Source organism: Pleuronectes platessa, chromosome 9 (genome assembly GCF_947347685.1).
Source record: "Pleuronectes platessa chromosome 9, fPlePla1.1, whole genome shotgun sequence".
Classification (NCBI taxonomy): domain Eukaryota; kingdom Metazoa; phylum Chordata; class Actinopteri; order Pleuronectiformes; family Pleuronectidae; genus Pleuronectes; species Pleuronectes platessa.
The window spans coordinates 8,733,221-8,750,000 of record NC_070634.1 but is presented as its reverse complement, the minus strand read 5'-3'; the positions used below and the strand labels follow the sequence as shown (position 1 = coordinate 8,750,000).

Below are 16,780 nucleotides of genomic sequence, written 5' to 3'. Positions count from 1 at the left end.
ATAACTGAAATTCTATGTTAAAACATATTACATGCGTATACATTGTGGTATATATATATATAGATATATATATATATCTATATATATATATATATCTATATATATATAGTTTTTTTTAACATTACATAACATTTAAAAAAGTGTTTGAAGTCCAAACACGTCTATGATTTATTAGTGTACAGCAGGAGCTGATATTGTATTTTTCAGCTAATCACAATCTTTGCTTCTGTTTTTACCAGTTTTTGATGTAATGTTAACTGTTCAACCACAAGGTGTCGAAGGAAACAAATATTTGACCCTATAATTCAGAACTCTGTCGTTATCCTTTCAGCAGCAGTATTCAGGGGTTTGAGTCTTTTTTGCTAAGCGTCTACAAGCTTTGTGCTGGATTTGAGCCATTTCTCCCATTCTTCCTGGGAAATCCTCTCACTCTCCATCAGTTCCAACCAGAACAGATTCACTGTAATATCTTATTTAACATGACTGTTACTAATGTCAGATACTCCTCGTAAAGTCACTTGTGTTTGCATGCAACACAGGATATGCAGTTGTCACAATTTGAAGATAAAAAACCACAAGTGTACCGCTGCAGACTCAGATGAATCTGTTACAGTCCGTTTTTGCCTTTCGCTGGACGACCATCCCTTTTAATCATGAATGCAATGGAAGTTAGTGGTCTTTTAATTTACCATAATTTTTCTTGATCTGTTTAGCTTGATTGAGAAAGGGGCAATTTTATTAATAAATAACCTTTCATACAAAGAGGTGGGGTGGGGTGGGGGGTCACAGTATACTACAATCTTCTAGAGAGGAGATGGAGCATTGAGCTTTGCTCTAATTATAAATGACCAGTGAATGAAGGCCAGCTTCATGACCTGACCCATGTGTATTTTGGCAGGTGGTTGTGAGAGAAAAACCTGACGTGTCGCTGATAAGGTGTCTCCCTCCATGTGCCACGTTGTCAAACAGAGAGCACAGTTGTTGAATCAAACCCAACATTGATCCTTTTTGAGGAGAAACAGCAGCAGCAGAGGACCAATCTGACCTGAGCCATGTCTGGACTGAACGCATCTCTCGGCTACTTTGTGGCTTTGGTGATTTTTGCAGCGTTAGTACGGACTCTTCTTAAAAAATGGTCTCAGTTGAGCTTCGTTCTGGAGTTTGCCTCCTCTTTCATGCTGGTGGGCTGCTGGCTGGAGGTGCAGACCATAGTAGAGGTGGGTCAGTGGGCTGGGGGCTTGGGTCCTGATGTGACCGTGACCATGCTGTTTGTGGTGCTGCTGACCCACGGTGTGGTCTGTGGTGGAGCATCAGGGAATCCTAACCAGGTTGTGCTGAGGTTCCTGCAGCTGGAGGCCTCCATTCTTCCCACTCTGCTGTCGGTCGTCTCCCAGTTCCTCGGGGCACATTTAGCAATCCATATTGCTGGGTACTACTGGAGCCTGGAGCTGACTGACATGCACATGATCAAAAACCTGATGGCCTCGTCGTGCAGCACGTCCCTGCTGGTCTCTTTGCTTCAGGGTTTCTTTACAGAGTGTGTTTGTGCTTGTATCTTTCACCTGGTCCATCTAAACCTGCGACGCAGATCTGCCTTGATCCGGGTCCCTCTGATTGCTGTCCTCCTCACATTCCTGTCCCATACAGGTAAATTTGAGCTGGACCTGGAGAAGTCATCTCGAAAATGACACTTCAAAATTCCCTTTTACAACAAAACTTTTTATTTATCAATAAGGGAAATGCGAGCAGGAAAAATGAAGAGACAAAAATATACATTTATCAAAAAAAACAAAAAAACCCATCAGATTGGTTTCTCTGCTTTGGCTCAGTAAATGTGCAGTAGTTTGAGATCAGAGTCTGTGCACCCACAAGGTAACAGAGAATAGAAAAAAATATTAGACCAGAAGTTTACTTTGACTCTCCAGACAAAGTCAGATTGTGAAACTCAGAAATAATTACACAAAATGTTTTCAATCATTTGTTTACAACCAACTTATAAATTAAATCGTCCTTTTCTTATCATACACTTTTTCCCTCAGAGCTTTAAATGTTTGTATTTTAGGTGTTCATAGGAGTTATTTTCTCTGTCCCCCTTCTTTTACATTAAAAAAAAAACCTTGTTTCACCGATGAAACGAAGAACAACTAACAAACTTGATTTTCCTTTTTGCAGCCAGCGTCTTCACCTCAGCTTATATAAACCCATCTTTGTCTTACGGCCTCACCTTCCACTGCCCTGGATTTACCCTCACAGAGTACATGGTGGTCTACTGGCTGGGCCCGCTCACAGGTAAACTATAGTTAAATTCAATATACATGCATATCAGTGTCAGTTCTACAAAGTGAACATGTTGCTAACAGTGACTGGTCTGTGTTGTAGGCATGATCCTGGGTCTGCTCTTGTACATGGGACATATTCCAAGGATTTTTGCCAAGAACCTTTTCTACTCCAATAAAACTCGTTTCAGAGCGCCCAAAGGAGACAAAGGAGAGAAGAAGAAAGTGTGAAAGAACAGCAATCAGCACTTTAGGAAAATAGTTAGTAGATCGATAAAAGTCAAGATATTTTTATCTCAACCTAACAAGCATCTACAGAATTTAAAATTATAGAAATAAAAACTACTAATAATAATACCTCAAATTTACATACTTTCACTGTTTTTGTCTGCTATTTTCAATGAAATCAAGACCATTTGGTGGCATCAATCAGAATGACACAACAGGCAGTTACACAAGCCACAGATGGTACAGAAGCCAAACATTCTCTAAATCAACAGAATGAAATTAAGGTATGACAGAAGTGAAGAGTTGTTATTTAGAAAAATATACAGCAGCTTCATCTGATTGTGCATGTTCAACACAGCAGCACACACTTTATAAAAAAAGCAATATCAGACATCAAGATATCGAGGTCAGAAGAGAGTAACTGCTGTTATGTGCCGTCTTTACTCTGGGTGGCGCTGGATTTAGAGGCCTGTGACCCATCAGCTTTTTTGTCTTTTTTTGTCTGATGTTGAGCAGAATGGCCTGAATCTGTGGACAAAGAGGGAATAAAAAGAAAACATTCAGTACCAAGTGCAACACATTCAAAAAAGTATTAATTCCCTGAGTGGAAGTTCAAAAGTATGAGTTTGTGGCTTCATTCTAATTTCAAATGTTTGTGAAGCCAATTTACACAGTGATAGTAATAGTAATGATAGTGTGTAGTGTTCATTTGAAAATCATCACCTGGTGGTTTTTGTTGATCCATCTGAGCCTTGGGGTTATCCACCCATAAACAATAATCTGGATTATTCAGAAACTTCTTGCTCTGGCCACAGCTGAGACACGTCACCACGGTGAAGCGAGTCTTGCGTTTTTTCCCTTAGGAGACAAAGTAAAAAATAGATTAGCAAATCTTAATAAGACATTTATTTCTCTAAACTAGCTAAAAAACCTAAGATCTGTCATTACACTTGGTATGTAATACAAACATGGGAAATGTAAACTACAGTAATGACATGGTAAACTCTCAATGGCAAACTTACTTTGTTGTCTTGTTGTAGCAGTTACACCAGGGATAAGTAAAGAGAAGCACTTCTTGCATATTGTCCTCTTCACCGATGGATCTCTGCAATAAAAAGAAAACATTAACTCATATGGAAAACCACATTTATGGCTGGAGAGATGCAACTTGATTAAAGAATAAAGCTGGCAGTATTTCGGGTTTTTATCACGGTCATCAATGCCCCTGAAAAGACTTGAGTTGTCCTCTTTAAAAATGTTCTGACTTAGACTAACAAGTCTGTGGCTCTCATCCATTGGCTCTTACAAAGATGCAAATGATTTAAAAATATGCTGTTTCATTAGGAAAGGTGCAATCATTACCAATAAAGCTGGATGTTGTATTTTTATGTGAACTTTACACATGCAGGAGTAAACTGTGGATTTGCTGGGGACTATTTTCAGCAAAGGATAGTAAATATTCGGTGCTTTAGGTAGTATGGAACAAACACAAAATAAAAATAAATAAAAATAAACTACAGTGCTTGTTTTTATTGTATAGAATTAACATGTTGTACAGTGCAAAAGTGTGCCTCTTTGTTTAGTAGTTTTTTAGTGGAATTAATACACAGAGGAATATGCTGAAGTACAGATACAATTAATACAACTAGGATCAATTCAGGATGGGTTTAAGCCTTATTATCAAGAAAATACAATATCAGAAACTCACATAAGATAAAATAACCTGTAAATATTTTATTGTAAATCAAACGGTCTAAAAGGAATTGAAAATATGCTACAAACAAAACAGCGTCACAGTCTCGTGAAGTTGAAGTGCCTTCAAAATAAAACTAGAAACAGCACCACAAACACCCTGGGTGATATAGAGAAGGATGGAACTCACTGTCTGAGAACCAGACGTCTCGCTACGGTTCTCTGGGTGAAGCTGTAGAAACGAGCCAGCTCCACATTCTCTGGGTTTTGAGATAAAACACAGTGAGCGGCCTGTGGAGATAAAACCAGGAGTGAGTGAGTGAACATCCAGGTGGCTACCGGCTAACACGTTAGCCATGTAGTAAGCAAGTAGCTTTACAGTTCATGTCCTACCTGGTGCAGATAGTTCAGTCTCTGGTAGGCTTCTCTGTCTTTTAGCTGATATGCCATTACAATAAATGATCAGAGAAAGAAAGGCTTCGTATCGTCCTCTTGTTTAAACTTCACAGTTCGAGCTACAGCAGCAGCCTGAGCTCTGCTCATATCAGTGACCGCTACACTTCCGGGCGACTCCTTCACAATAAATGCCCCACACAAATACAAATCTCAACGATGGTCGATATACTACTTCAAAATAAAGGTACTTAAGAGTTCAGTCAATCACATATAAAACATATGGATCCTCACTACCTGTTGAGAATCAGCTTGTTATAAGTATCAGAATAGTCACCTTTCAAGATAATGGCCTTCCCATGGTTTTTATTTCCTTTCTTCTCTCAAAGCCCATAAAGATTTATCAGCAACATTCATCATCGGATAAATATTACTCAAGATCATACTTTTTCTTTAACTTTCTTACCTATAATATTTTCACACAATTTCAGCAATTCTAAATGACTAAACCGCATAGTTATAGTTTTATTCCAATCAAAAATAGAAATTTTTCATCAAACCACTTCTTAATTCCATTTAAAAATGGTATGGCATGAGTACAGATAGGGCAAACCGTTAATTATCTACAGCACTGCTTACACTAGTCTATATTTATTTTCACGTTCACACCCAGAACACAAAAGCAAGAACAGATGCATTTATTTTGAGTGCACAGACAAAGATGTTAGTCATTCAGATGAGAAAAAGAAAACAAATGGCCTTTACCAGCCTTCGACAGCTAATCAGAATAAGGCCAATAGTTTTTGTTTTTTGTCAAAGTAATTATTAAGTACACAATATACACATGGAGAAAGCAATTTGTTTAGTCCAGAAGAACACAAAGGACAGATTTCAACATACAATAATAATTTTTAATAACAATAGAGAAGAAAGTATAAACCCTGTCAATCTAACAATTTGATTTGCCTGTAAGGTGCACCTCTGATAACAGGAGTCTAATGATACAGGGGAAAAACTGGTACAGAAGGTCTATCAGTCTTATCAACACAAACACGACAAATGTTCATGATGCAAATGCACTGAAATGTTTCCTATAAAATTGATGAGAGAAAATGTCCATTAAACACGGGTCGATGTGGAAATAGCAAGAGTGTTCTTTGAATGAGACCCAGTACGGAAGAAGGGGACACATATGAAATTCAAGTATCAAAAAAACTAAGACACCGACAAGCTGAAAAGCTAAATTACAAAGGTAGTAAAAATCACGGGAAAAGAGGCACTGACCCAATCAACAATACATTAGGCAACATTTTGCATTTGTTTAAGGCAGTTGATTAAAAAACTAAACTGAACTAGGCGTCTTCTTCATTCCAAGTTAAATACAAACCTAGCCCTAACATGTCACCAGGTGATCTGTTGTACAAAAACAACTACTACTGACTCTGAAACTAAGCACTTGAGTTTGACTTGTCTTCTGACATCTGAGTGAGAGTAGAGTTCATATGGACAGCGGTGGGGTTGTGCTCTATATTTTTGGTCTTCTTCACAGTGAGGTTTGTCAGGGCTTGTAAGGCTGGTGCATCAAGAGCGGCAAGTCAATCTCAGCCTATTGTCTGGCACAAATTCTAAATGGTTGGCACATATCTGTGCACAGCATGGGAAGGCATGGGAGCTAGTTTCATCAGCTAATGATTGCCCTTCATGGCCTCCTTGGCTGCCAGGATGAGAGGCGTGAGGCTGGACAGAGGCTTCGCCAGCTTCAGGAACGGATGCTGCACAACAGGAATAAAATCAACCAGGAGAAGAGGAGAAGAGGAGGAGAGGGAGAAGATAGAGTAAATTCAAGTGTTATCTTAATGAATCCATTGTAGATTTAAATGAAAGAGATCCAGTAAAAGGAAAAGTTAATGACCTGCAGCAACTCTTTGCCTCCTCCTCTTTTCTCGACATCCATTTCCAGGCATCGGTTGAGGAAATCTCTGAAAACTGGTGACAGCTTCTCGGGATTCTGAAGCTCGGGTGTGCCGTTCGTGGCGATCAGGTATAACGCCTGGCAAAGGGAACGATGAGAGAAAACACAAAGAACTGTGAAATCTAGTAAAAGGAAACAATTCACTTAAAATTGGCCATCTTTTAATAATGAGCTCAATAACAGTCAAGCCTTTTGACCTTACAAAAGCCAACAACATAAAGCATGTGATAAGATAATGGGCTGCAAAAAGTTGGCAATGAAGTACTGACAGGTTTTAAGTGTTTTTGCAATGAAGAGACTTGTAAAAGGCAAATTATAGATCAGGTTGTTCAATACTTTGATAGAAGCCTGACAAACCAGCGAATTCTACGTTGTCACCAAAAAGACCCAATTAGAAAGCAGTTGTGGGAGCGAGTATGTACATCATCGTTCCAAAACATCTCTGTTTCTGTCCGTCCAGACTAAAACCTGGCCACCCACCACTGTCTTTCTTTTAGTTAACAGGTGTGTAATGTCTCATCCCAAAATCATACACAACAAACATGATTGCATAAATCAGACAAAATAATTATTTAAACTTCTGTTAATGAAGTTTTAGCCAATATAATATCTTATAAGGGCACTTTTAAGCGTATATTTGAACTACTATTGAAATGTGTGTTTTTATTATATCTGAATTATGTGTTTGCTCTGACTCAGCATTGCTGATCTGCTGCTGCTCGCACATGGGTGTGTGTCAACCTGGGAATGTGCCTGCTGTGTGCAATATGGTTTTGTTTACGCTCATTCCAAGAAAGAATATCCCGAATCTCTAGAGGAGCAGCATGCTTGAGGCACGTCTAATAGGCAAAATGTTATGAAAAATGACATTAACATTTAGAATATAAAAAAAAAAATTGACATTAAATACTAATGGGATGAAGAGGAAGATTGACTCCTCTATTAGTCACTCACCATTTTGGATCTTGATATCAACATAAAAACACTAACATATCTGTAGTGATTATAAACATTACACTGTGCTTCTAGACCGAGATATCTCATTGCAAAGTGTTTTAAATGAGAGATGTTCCGGTAATGAGCACGTTATATAACCAAGATTAAAGTAAGTAACACATTCTGGCTGCCTCCTCTTACAACACTCAGAGGATGGAAAACGCTGTCTACTCACTCGAAGTGGGTTCTCATTCAGGTAGGGAGGCTCTCCTTCGACCATCTCAATGGCCATAATACCCAGTGACCAAATGTCTACTTTAGGCCCATAAGCCTTCCGGGTCACCACCTCAGGAGCCATCCAGTAAGGCGTCCCAACCATGGTGCTGCGTTTGCTCTGCTCGGGAGTGATCTGGGCACAGAAGCCGAAATCGGCTGTCGTACAGAAGAGTTAATACGTCGTCACAGTGAAGGGACAAGGTGTTGAAAGTTTATGAGGCGTTCTGATGAGAGCTGTGCAGCACTTACTTAATTTGACGGAGCCGTCCATGCCAAGTAACACGTTGTCACTTTTGATGTCTCTGTGGATGACTTGGTTCGCATGTAGGAATTCCAATGCTTGTAAACACTGCAGGTATGGAGAAGACAAGAGCAAATAGTTTATTGAACATAAAGCTTTTTTGAGAGTTAAGTTATAGTTTTTTTTTATATAAACCCTGCATTTAAAGAGAACTTTACCTCTCGACAGACAGCTGCTATCTGGGCCTCGTCCATACAGGTCTCTGTAACCACATCTGTCAGCGAACCACCAGCCAGGTACTCCATCACCACAAACAGCTCCTCCCCCAAAAGGAAACTGACAAGCACACCAAAATACACATCAAACAATCAAGAAGGTAACAGAACATTACAATCCAGACCAAATCAAATCCAACCTTGTTTAAGTGATCACTTCTTTAAATGATATCATCATTAAATGTCAGGCTGTGGGTTCACACTGACTCTTACCTGTCTACAAAGTTGACGATGTTGGGGTTCTTCATCTCCTTCATCACTAGAATCTCATTGATGATCAGCTCCTTCTTTGGCTGCTTTTGTAGGTTAATCTGTTTAATGGCAACCTGTTGCAAGGCAGGGTAAGAGATCACATGGTTTGAATGAACCAAATTCATAAATATGAAATAATCTCCTGCTCTGATGTGTGTACATTTTTAAAATCACCTTTGTCTGATTCTGTGACTTTATATTTAAGCACTTTGTATGTAGGTCTTGCATAATAGTTGGTATAGTAATAACTATTGTGTAGATTGTTAATGAGTTTCTTATGTAGCTTGCATAATTTGATTTGTCCTCACTAGTTGCCGTGTCACTAAAATAATGTATGTATGTTCGTATTCTCTCTGTAACTCAAGTATCACAATCAGATCCACTACATTACGTCACTGTGTTGCTGGTTAAGTTACACTGTCCATCACTTCTTACCTCCTGTCCTGTGGCAACATCAATTGCTGTGAATACTGTTCCTGACGCCCTGTCAGAAAAATGACAAGACCAGTTTACTTCAATGCACATTTCAACAAACTCTCCACTCAAGCATGTCTGCAGATCTACTGGACAGAAAGGTTCCAGGTTTGCACGCAAAACAGATGACCCTCTGTTTGTAGCTAGTATTCATTTAAACTGAGTATACTAGGGCTGAACGATTAATTGCATTTGCGATAAAATCGCGATATGATAAAACGCGATTTTCTAATCGCAACGTGCGCGATTAAAACGTGCGAAAGAGAGTAGGGCACTGGGCGGCTGTCCTCACCCGCAGCAAGAATGCCGCAGGACCACAAAACTCCTCTGATCAAGAAGATAGCGAAGCAAGGCTGCATCACCTACAGGGTCCTAAAGTCTTCGGCCGACGTGGCGGACTCACAGAGTGAGCTCATCCCGCTGCTGACAGCTGTGCGGGCGGCGGACCTGAAAATCGCTCCCCGGAAAAGCAAGCAGTGCTCCGGGGCGGCGAGGCTCCAGAGCCCCCCGGTCACCTACATGCACATCTGCGAGACGGAGGTGTTCAGCATGGGGGTGATCCTGCTGAGGCCCGGCGCCTCCATACCGCTGCACGACCACCCGGACATGAACGGGAATCTACAGAGCTGCTGATCCGCACGCTGCCCTTCCAGCACATCCAACTGGCCCGCCGCATCCGGAGCTTAACACACAGAGCTTAAACTGCTGCTGCTCCACTGACTATAACAACGCCGCATTCCAATACTTATAAAATACAATTCAATGTGGAAGTAATCCAAGTATTCAGAATACGTATATAGAATATAGTATCCTTTCCAACACTGGAAATGTTACTGACTTGGGAACTATAATTTAAAAAATGTTTTTCTCAAGACGGTAAATTTTGCACACAGGTTATAAAAAGTGCATGCCTTGTGTACCACTAATAATTTCAGATCCTACCAATTTAATACAAATATCTGTTTAAAGAAGACTGAAGCCAATCAGTCTGAAAAACATTTACTTTGATAAAAACCTGCAACACAAGTCAGTACACAGTCTTTTCATTCAGTATTTTGTTACACAAACTTGCTTTCCCTGTGCTGTCTATACATGAAATCTGCCTGTTACCTTTTGTACTCATGCAGTCCCATATCAGCACACCTCAATGTTTCATAGTCAGCACTGTGACGTAACCATCTGACTAGTGTATGTCATGATGCTTATATTCATGAGGCTTCTTTTCACTTTCTTTGGCAACAGTTTTTCCATTCGGTTCACGACTAATTGTTTTCATCCTACATCGTCCGTAGTGCTACAGATTTACCTGTCCTCTGCACTTTCTGATAACTCACCGAAACACCAGTTTCCTCAGATAACACATATGCTAAGTCAGAATCTGTGTTTCAATGCTAACAATATTAAGGAAATGGTCAATTTCTGTACACTATCATTTTTCAAGGATGGCTGTGCTTACTCTTTGTAGTATGGCAGTATTCTAATGATGCTCTTAGACCTCCTTCCCATGGTTATGAGAAGTTTCACAATATGATTAATTTCTTATTCTCAAAGAACCTTTACATGTGGATTCATGTCGCTTTAGAACAAACCTTGGGCCAAAAGTGAGGAAGCTGTTGTACAACAAACTGTAAGAACAAGTGTTCATACAGTGACTTCTAATCATAGGTGGCAAATTACTTTTTTTGCAATGATTTTAAGGCTTGTCTTTTCGGGTGCCTTTTCTATACATATATATTTATAAATAAATAGAGAGAGAGAGCCTTCTTATGAACCATTTAATGATATGGCAAATTAAACAAGCCTATCACAGTCAGTGTCTTTAAACTGATGATGCTGGAAAATCTTTCACTCAAAACTGGTTTTCATCTGTAAATCCAAATGCTCAGCTTTTTCCAAAAGTTCAAATACGATCAAGTGATACAAAAAAACAGATGATAATTACAAATGGTTCACATATTTGTTCTTGGCACAGTGACTTGGCTTAACGCTAAATCAAATATAAACTTAATTTAAAAAAGCTTTGTCAGCATTAAGAAGTTTAAGTTATACCTTAGTGGGGCCTAACACTCAATAAAGTCAAAGCCATGCAAATTAGAGAACCAGGGCTTGGGGACCAAATAGTTCTTGTTGAGACAATTAAGTATTTTATGAAGGCATTACTGAAACATACATCCTATTGCAGGTTATATTGAAAACAGCTGAATATGCACTCACCCCTGCCCAATTTTTTCATATCTGGTGTACTTCTTCTTGGGATCTCCAATGCTGACGATGGTTCCTATGAGCCACAGACAAATCACATGAAGCATATATGAAAATGACAAACAATGTGATAGGGGACATTTAAACTGCTGTATTGTTATAATATATTTATATGACAAAGGAGGTTTACTCAGTTTGTCCATTATCTCCTCATCAGACATCTTGTTCTTCTTCTTCTGTCTGTCTGCAGCCTTGGAGGCAGAATCTCCATCCGGACACGTGCTTGGTGCAGGGATGGGGTCAATGACAGAGCGAGTATACACCTATGAAACAGACCCCAAAAATAACCAAACTGATATATAAATATAAGTACACAAAGAACTCCTAAGAAAATGCAATTCGTACATTTTACATTGATTCCCAAACATAATTATTTTGATGGCAGGTCACTTACACTCTTGGTGTATTCTGGTCTTGGTGCCACAACAGGAGGAGGAGTTTCATCATCGTCATCATCATCAATGTCTTTGATATTTGGAGATGAAGGTTCACTGCCTTTTTTCACAGGCTAATTCAGAACGGGAAAAGAAAGTTTGTAATTTCTTCAAAGTAGAACAGAATGAAAAAACAAACAATAGAATTCATGTGCCTTTCAAAAGTCGTGCGATACTTACAGACGGAGGTCCTGTGGTGAATGTGTCTTTTTCTGTGAATGAAAAAAAGAGGAGCTTTTAAAAAGAAAGGGAGTGTTTTTTACCTATACGTGGTCACGTATCAAACTAGCACTTCATTTCCAGTGCAACACATTGTACTGCCAGTTTAATCACTGTATTACATAAGGTAAGATCGATGAAATTCCTGTTGACAACGTGAAGGTAACATTTAAAGCAATATTTAACATGTAACTACAAAAACAAGTCTTTTATTTATTGGTTTTAGTAGAACAACCTCACAATCAATATCCTCAACTGAACAAAAAATGCATTACATTATTCCATGTGACGATGTAAAGGACCAAACAGAACCTAAATCTACCATCTAACTCACCAGAGGATGAGAAGCTGAGGTACTTCTGGCGACCGTTGCCCGTGGAGTCATAGAACTTAAGAACGTCTAGCACGGCCTGAGGGTTTTTCTTCTGCTCTGACTTGGTGATGTTTGAGGTCTGGAGTAATCGAGCCCATTGCTCTGGCATACCCTGTGTTTGAAAAATATATGAGAAGCGGATCAAAATGGTAAAATATTGTGTACCATAAAGTAGAAGTTAGTGGAAGGAAAAAAATTATCCCAACATGGAAAACTCACAGTGAACTCCCCTGTGACAGCATCAAACCCAACGTGTATGGTGTGTTCAAAATCTGAAGGTGGAGAGATCTCTGGACGCTCTTTATCTTTGTCTTTCTTTCGGGCACCTGAAAGTGGCAGAACAACCTTTAGACTGAAAAAAAAAAAACACTACAGTACCGTCATGTTAGAATGTTTTCTTTCGGTGGTGCCCGATCCTTGATCTCACCCTTTTCAGCCCCAGAGAAGATTGAGATGATCTTGTTACGAGGTTTCCTTTCTTCAGGCACAGAAGGCAGGGGTTTAGAGCTGTGGTTGGCTGAAAGGGAGTCTTTGCCAGAGCTGGTGCTGAAGATGGTGCTGCTCATTCTGACTGGAGGGGCTGGAGGTTTATCCTCAGGGTCTCCGTTATCACACATTATTGTTTTAAGTTTTTCGAGAGCCTCACAGGGCTAACCAGGCCAGGGAACACAACAGGGCAAGGATGGAGAGGGCGGCAAACAGAGGGGGAGTGAGTGGGGCTCACATCCGCATGAGGCTCAGGTGTGCTCATGCACAATGAGAGGAGGTGCAGAAGGGACAGGAAGCACCAGGTCGTACCTGGGAGAATATGTGACAAAGACAACACACATTGTAAGAAGATAACAAATACAGCATGCATGCTGAGTAATATTAAGGAGCTACTTCCTACTGTAGGAGCTACACTCAACACAACATGTTTCTATCTTTCACAGACACAAGGTGCAACTTCTCTGCTTTAAATCCTCCACCGTCTTGTCTACTTTGTCTATTTGTGCACTATGTCCACAAACATCTTTACTAATGACTTTTTAAAGGAGACACTGTTGTTGTTGGAGGAGCTGCAACAGTAAACACAGCTCATCATGAAACATCTTTGATTTTTCCGAGTCCAGTGTTGGTCTGAGACATGTTGACAATTATTTTTTTTAGCTAACTACTTTCTATTTAGCCAAGTTTCCCTCAAAGATGAGCCCAGATGAACTAAGAGAATAATTAGTTACTCTTCTCACTGTATTAGATGCAGAAATGAAAAGCTAACAATGTTACATCTTGCCAAAATGAACCGAGGCCACACGTTGCCGTTTAGTCAATTGTTTCCTCGTATATCGGCACCTGTAGCTTGAAAAGTGTCCTTCAAATGTGTAACATTAGGGGCGGCTAGCAGGCTAATGCTAGCATGAAGCACTTGGCCAACAAGTGTGCTAGCGTTAGCACGATAAGCTACATTAGCCTCTGCAATATTTATGGAGGAGCGTTAAGCGCTCGGCTAACACCAAACTGGTGTTGTAGCTAAAAGTGAAGTTTCCTCCCTGAAGAAGTTAACATTGTGAAGATATGGCTGAGAAAACACAAGTGTAAAGTAGCTAGCATGCTACCTAGCGCGGATGAGCTTTAATTGCCAGGCTAACGGAGCAGGAGCAGCGGAGCTCACCGGAGATTCCTCACCAGCTAAACTTGAACAGAACTTTACTCCTGGACGATCCTCGACGCTCCGTTGAACCTCCGTCAGTCCGTCAAAAGCACCTCCTGTGGAACATGTGGGCGCCGCCCGGCTCACACCGCGCACAGATCACCTAGAGGACACGCCACTGCAACTATTTACAATTCAACTTTTCTTCTATCTGTTGGGCCCTTGGATAATTCCGCTATGGCGACGGGGAAGCGGAACTACAGACCCAGCCCTGCCGCAGCCTATTCCGTCTGTACTGAGGGTTTCAAAGGATTGGTGTCTATCTGAGTGCAGATATCACAGCCTGTCTGCTCTGATAAAACTGACAACACCTCTACACACCATCACACTCAGGAAACTGACTAGCTCGAAAGCCTTTTAGGTCATCCAGTTCATTTACACTGTGAGGGAGAGGCTGGTTAATATACAACTTTATCTGGAGTATAAAAGTATAAAACCCCAGGTCCTGCTTAGCCATTTATGCAAACTGGACCAAGGCGTGGTAGTGTGAAATTATGAAATTTGATAATCATGATACACACTTTTATTGCATAAAATTTGTGTCATCAGTCATCCAGTTCAATGGTATATCAATGTAATATATCCATATATGGTGTATATGTTTAAATGGGTCAAATTTAATTCTGTAGATCTAAAAAATATATATATTTCCCATTCATCCCTTTGTTGTTCTGTAGGTGATTGTGACATTTGACCTGTGTTGGAGCAAACTTGAAAACACAAGGAAACAAGGGGCAAAAATGATATCCATGAACATGCATGTACTTGATTTATTTACAGCAGCCTTGTGTACGTCTGTAATGTTCCTCTGTTTAAACACAGAATCTCAAAACACTTTATAAAAAACAATTTACATAAGCATAAAGGTTGTAGTTACAATACTGTAAGTTAAACAAACTATTTTATACCTGGCCCCAATATGCATCTCTTAATGCCTATTTGACGTTGATGATCCTAATAATATCATAATGTTCCCAGAATCAGACAAAACTATACAATTATGTATACAATTGAGGTATGCTGATCATCGCTGCATAATTTGATGATTCCACATGTATCTGGACAGAACCACACAGCAGATCATTGTGACCAGAAGAGTTCCACCGCACACAGGCATCACCAGTGACCGGTCACCTACTGGGATCTGTAAACTCACGGGGCCACGCTGCAGGATATAAGACATTTTTGAATGGGAAAAAAAGAAACAATAGATAATTAGTCTAATGAAAAAAAGTTAGAACCTTTTTTTTTACACGCAGCATTTTGAGAAGATTTTCAGTGAAGCACCTGATGCTGCTGGATTTTAACCCATGAACAAGTGCTTGAGTTGTCTACAGTGCAGGGGGCCTCCACAACAGTGTAAGGCTCCAAGTTGTCAAGCTGCAAACCTGGAAGAAAAAAATACTTTTAGATTAACACTATACCATTATCAATTTTTGTCTCCGTCAATAACAACACATGTGTAGAGCCTTTATAATGAAGTTATAGACATATAGTCAAACTTTATTAATAACTTTTTATTAGCATTTTTTACTGCTCAACGAGCTGAAATATTGATTTCCAAGCTGGAGTTAAGTGTTAAAACATTTGAATTACTTGTTTCTGAGAACGAAAGCGTATGGACCCACAGTATAAAAATGACCCACTTACATTTGTCATCCCGTAGCAGCAGCTCAGGAGGTTGGATGTCGACCGATGTAAATGTTTTCCCAACTGAAGACGCCTCATGGTAGCGGCCATGTATTGGAATCGTTACTTTTAGCAGGCTGGGAATTGGATCATCAGGTGTTGGAAATACATAGCTGACAAATCCTGAAGTCTTTTCAGCAGGCACCTCGAGGTCAATGGCTGAATTGAGCAATATCTTACAAAAAGCAACAAACGTGGTGAATGTGGTTAGACATATTTATATCCACAATTTGCTAGTTTCTGTTAAGTTGTGTGGTATTTATCGAAGGTAACACGATTTTCCGTGTATGAGTTTCACCTGCCAATCCCTTTGATCTCTCAGGGATGCGAGCTGGTACGGATCGATGAAGACACCTTGAGGCCATCGATAAACCAGCAAAGCTCTGACACTACTGAGCAGAGCAGGACTGAGCTCAACAGTGGTTATTACCTCCCTAAACAGGACAAAACTCATTTACTCATTTCACTCACAATAAGCCTTGAACATAGTTCTACCAGTATTAAGACCGCCCAGCATTTACCTGTGGAAACCCTGTTTACTAAGCTCCACTGACACTGATGTGGAGTCAAGCCACAGCTTCAGAAGATCACAATCCTTTGTGTCTGTAAAAAATGTGCAGGTTACATTGATGAAGATGACAATACGAGAGAGAGAGCACTTTTTATATATCCTATAAACAATTATGACGGAGATAGTCAGATTTACTCTTTTGTTTACTTGGACAAGGCATTGACTAAGAAGATGATCATCAACATTAACTCCTTAATTAAACTATGTGCTTCATTCTTGATGCACAGTGAGAATTCCTGTCAACATCATGTTTATCCTAATTTACCAAAACTGAGTTCAAAGTTTTATCAACAGTTGAGCAGTGTAACAATATATCTTACCCTGTTCGATAGAACATTGACACGTCGCTAACCAGGTCAACACAGAGAGCAATATCAAATACATCAAATATTAATGGCGAATTTCAATGACCTATTTACACACTATTTATAGTATTGATCATAAGCTTCTGACTAGATTATAGCATGTTTGACTCCCGAACCCGGAAATAAGTGAGAGCTGTTTACGGAAAAGAAATAAAGAAGGGA

The 16,780-nt window shown here is 39.8% G+C and overlaps 4 protein-coding genes across 6 annotated transcripts; 1 reads left to right on the top strand and 3 right to left on the bottom strand.

Annotated features, from left to right (window-relative positions):
- Window positions 1-959: 959 nt before the first annotated feature.
- aqp12 (aquaporin 12) lies at window positions 960-4,018 on the top strand. Its single transcript, XM_053430157.1, has 3 exons — window positions 960-1,647; window positions 2,173-2,289; window positions 2,380-4,018. Exons 1-3 carry the CDS (start codon window positions 1,053-1,055, stop codon window positions 2,505-2,507), a joined length of 840 nt encoding a protein of 279 aa, XP_053286132.1. The 5' UTR covers window positions 960-1,052; the 3' UTR covers window positions 2,508-4,018.
- On the bottom strand, window positions 1,017-4,780 carry rpp21 (ribonuclease P 21 subunit). 2 transcript variants are annotated; one of them, XM_053430163.1, is made up of 5 exons: window positions 4,590-4,780; window positions 4,387-4,487; window positions 3,527-3,609; window positions 3,228-3,362; window positions 1,017-3,032 (listed from the first exon to the last, which is right to left on the bottom strand). In XM_053430163.1, the coding sequence occupies exons 1-5, from the start codon at window positions 4,644-4,646 to the stop codon at window positions 2,932-2,934; spliced, it is 477 nt and encodes a 158-aa protein (XP_053286138.1). In that variant the 5' UTR covers window positions 4,647-4,780; the 3' UTR covers window positions 1,017-2,931. The 2 variants fall into 2 exon arrangements, with proteins under 2 accessions (XP_053286138.1, XP_053286137.1); XM_053430162.1 differs by lacking the exons at window positions 4,387-4,487; window positions 4,590-4,780 and having other exon boundaries at window positions 3,527-3,927.
- A 491-nt stretch (window positions 4,781-5,271) lies between these two features.
- On the bottom strand, window positions 5,272-14,327 carry pak2b (p21 protein (Cdc42/Rac)-activated kinase 2b). 2 transcript variants are annotated; one of them, XM_053430148.1, is made up of 15 exons: window positions 13,955-14,327; window positions 12,731-13,101; window positions 12,523-12,629; window positions 12,265-12,415; window positions 11,892-11,923; window positions 11,672-11,785; window positions 11,408-11,540; window positions 11,230-11,293; window positions 8,977-9,025; window positions 8,503-8,615; window positions 8,233-8,350; window positions 8,023-8,122; window positions 7,733-7,929; window positions 6,502-6,639; window positions 5,272-6,361 (listed from the first exon to the last, which is right to left on the bottom strand). In XM_053430148.1, exons 2-15 carry the CDS (start codon window positions 12,918-12,920, stop codon window positions 6,275-6,277), a joined length of 1,593 nt encoding a protein of 530 aa, XP_053286123.1. In that variant the 5' UTR covers window positions 12,921-13,101; window positions 13,955-14,327; the 3' UTR covers window positions 5,272-6,274. The 2 variants fall into 2 exon arrangements, with proteins under 2 accessions (XP_053286123.1, XP_053286121.1); XM_053430146.1 differs by having other exon boundaries at window positions 13,969-14,327.
- A 407-nt stretch (window positions 14,328-14,734) lies between these two features.
- Window positions 14,735-16,772, bottom strand: pigx (phosphatidylinositol glycan anchor biosynthesis, class X). The gene is made up of 6 exons (XM_053430158.1): window positions 16,574-16,772; window positions 16,204-16,285; window positions 15,981-16,116; window positions 15,644-15,857; window positions 15,281-15,381; window positions 14,735-15,158 (listed from the first exon to the last, which is right to left on the bottom strand). Exons 1-6 carry the CDS (start codon window positions 16,635-16,637, stop codon window positions 15,018-15,020), a joined length of 738 nt encoding a protein of 245 aa, XP_053286133.1. The 5' UTR covers window positions 16,638-16,772; the 3' UTR covers window positions 14,735-15,017.
- Between the last annotated feature and the right edge of the window lie 8 nt (window positions 16,773-16,780).

Bases quoted from the DNA above. Each gene is read 5' to 3' on its own strand.
- aqp12 (XM_053430157.1), top strand. From the start codon at position 1,053: ATGTCTGGACTGAACGCATCTCTCGGCTACTTTGTGGCTTTGGTGATT. The intron at 1,648-2,172 runs GTAAATTTGAGC...TCCTTTTTGCAG, and splicing joins CACATTCCTGTCCCATACAG to CCAGCGTCTTCACCTCAGCT. The intron at 2,290-2,379 runs GTAAACTATAGT...TCTGTGTTGTAG, and splicing joins CTGGCTGGGCCCGCTCACAG to GCATGATCCTGGGTCTGCTC.
- rpp21 (XM_053430162.1), bottom strand. From the start codon at position 3,800: ATGGATGAGAGCCACAGACTTGTTAGTCTAAGTCAGAACATTTTTAAA. The intron at 3,363-3,526 runs GTAAGTTTGCCA...TTGTCTCCTAAG, and splicing joins TGCTACAACAAGACAACAAA to GGAAAAAACGCAAGACTCGC. The intron at 3,033-3,227 runs GTGATGATTTTC...CTTTGTCCACAG, and splicing joins GGATCAACAAAAACCACCAG to ATTCAGGCCATTCTGCTCAA.
- pak2b (XM_053430148.1), bottom strand. From the start codon at position 12,920: ATGTGTGATAACGGAGACCCTGAGGATAAACCTCCAGCCCCTCCAGTC. The intron at 12,630-12,730 runs GTGAGATCAAGG...TGCCACTTTCAG, and splicing joins CTTCTCTGGGGCTGAAAAGG to GTGCCCGAAAGAAAGACAAA. The intron at 11,786-11,891 runs GTAAGTATCGCA...GTTCTGAATTAG, and splicing joins TCACCACAGGACCTCCGTCT to CCTGTGAAAAAAGGCAGTGA.
- pigx (XM_053430158.1), bottom strand. From the start codon at position 16,637: ATGTATTTGATATTGCTCTCTGTGTTGACCTGGTTAGCGACGTGTCAA. The intron at 16,286-16,573 runs GTAAGATATATT...CATTTTTTACAG, and splicing joins TCAATGTTCTATCGAACAGG to ACACAAAGGATTGTGATCTT. The intron at 15,159-15,280 runs GTGCTTCACTGA...TATATCCTGCAG, and splicing joins TTAAAATCCAGCAGCATCAG to CGTGGCCCCGTGAGTTTACA.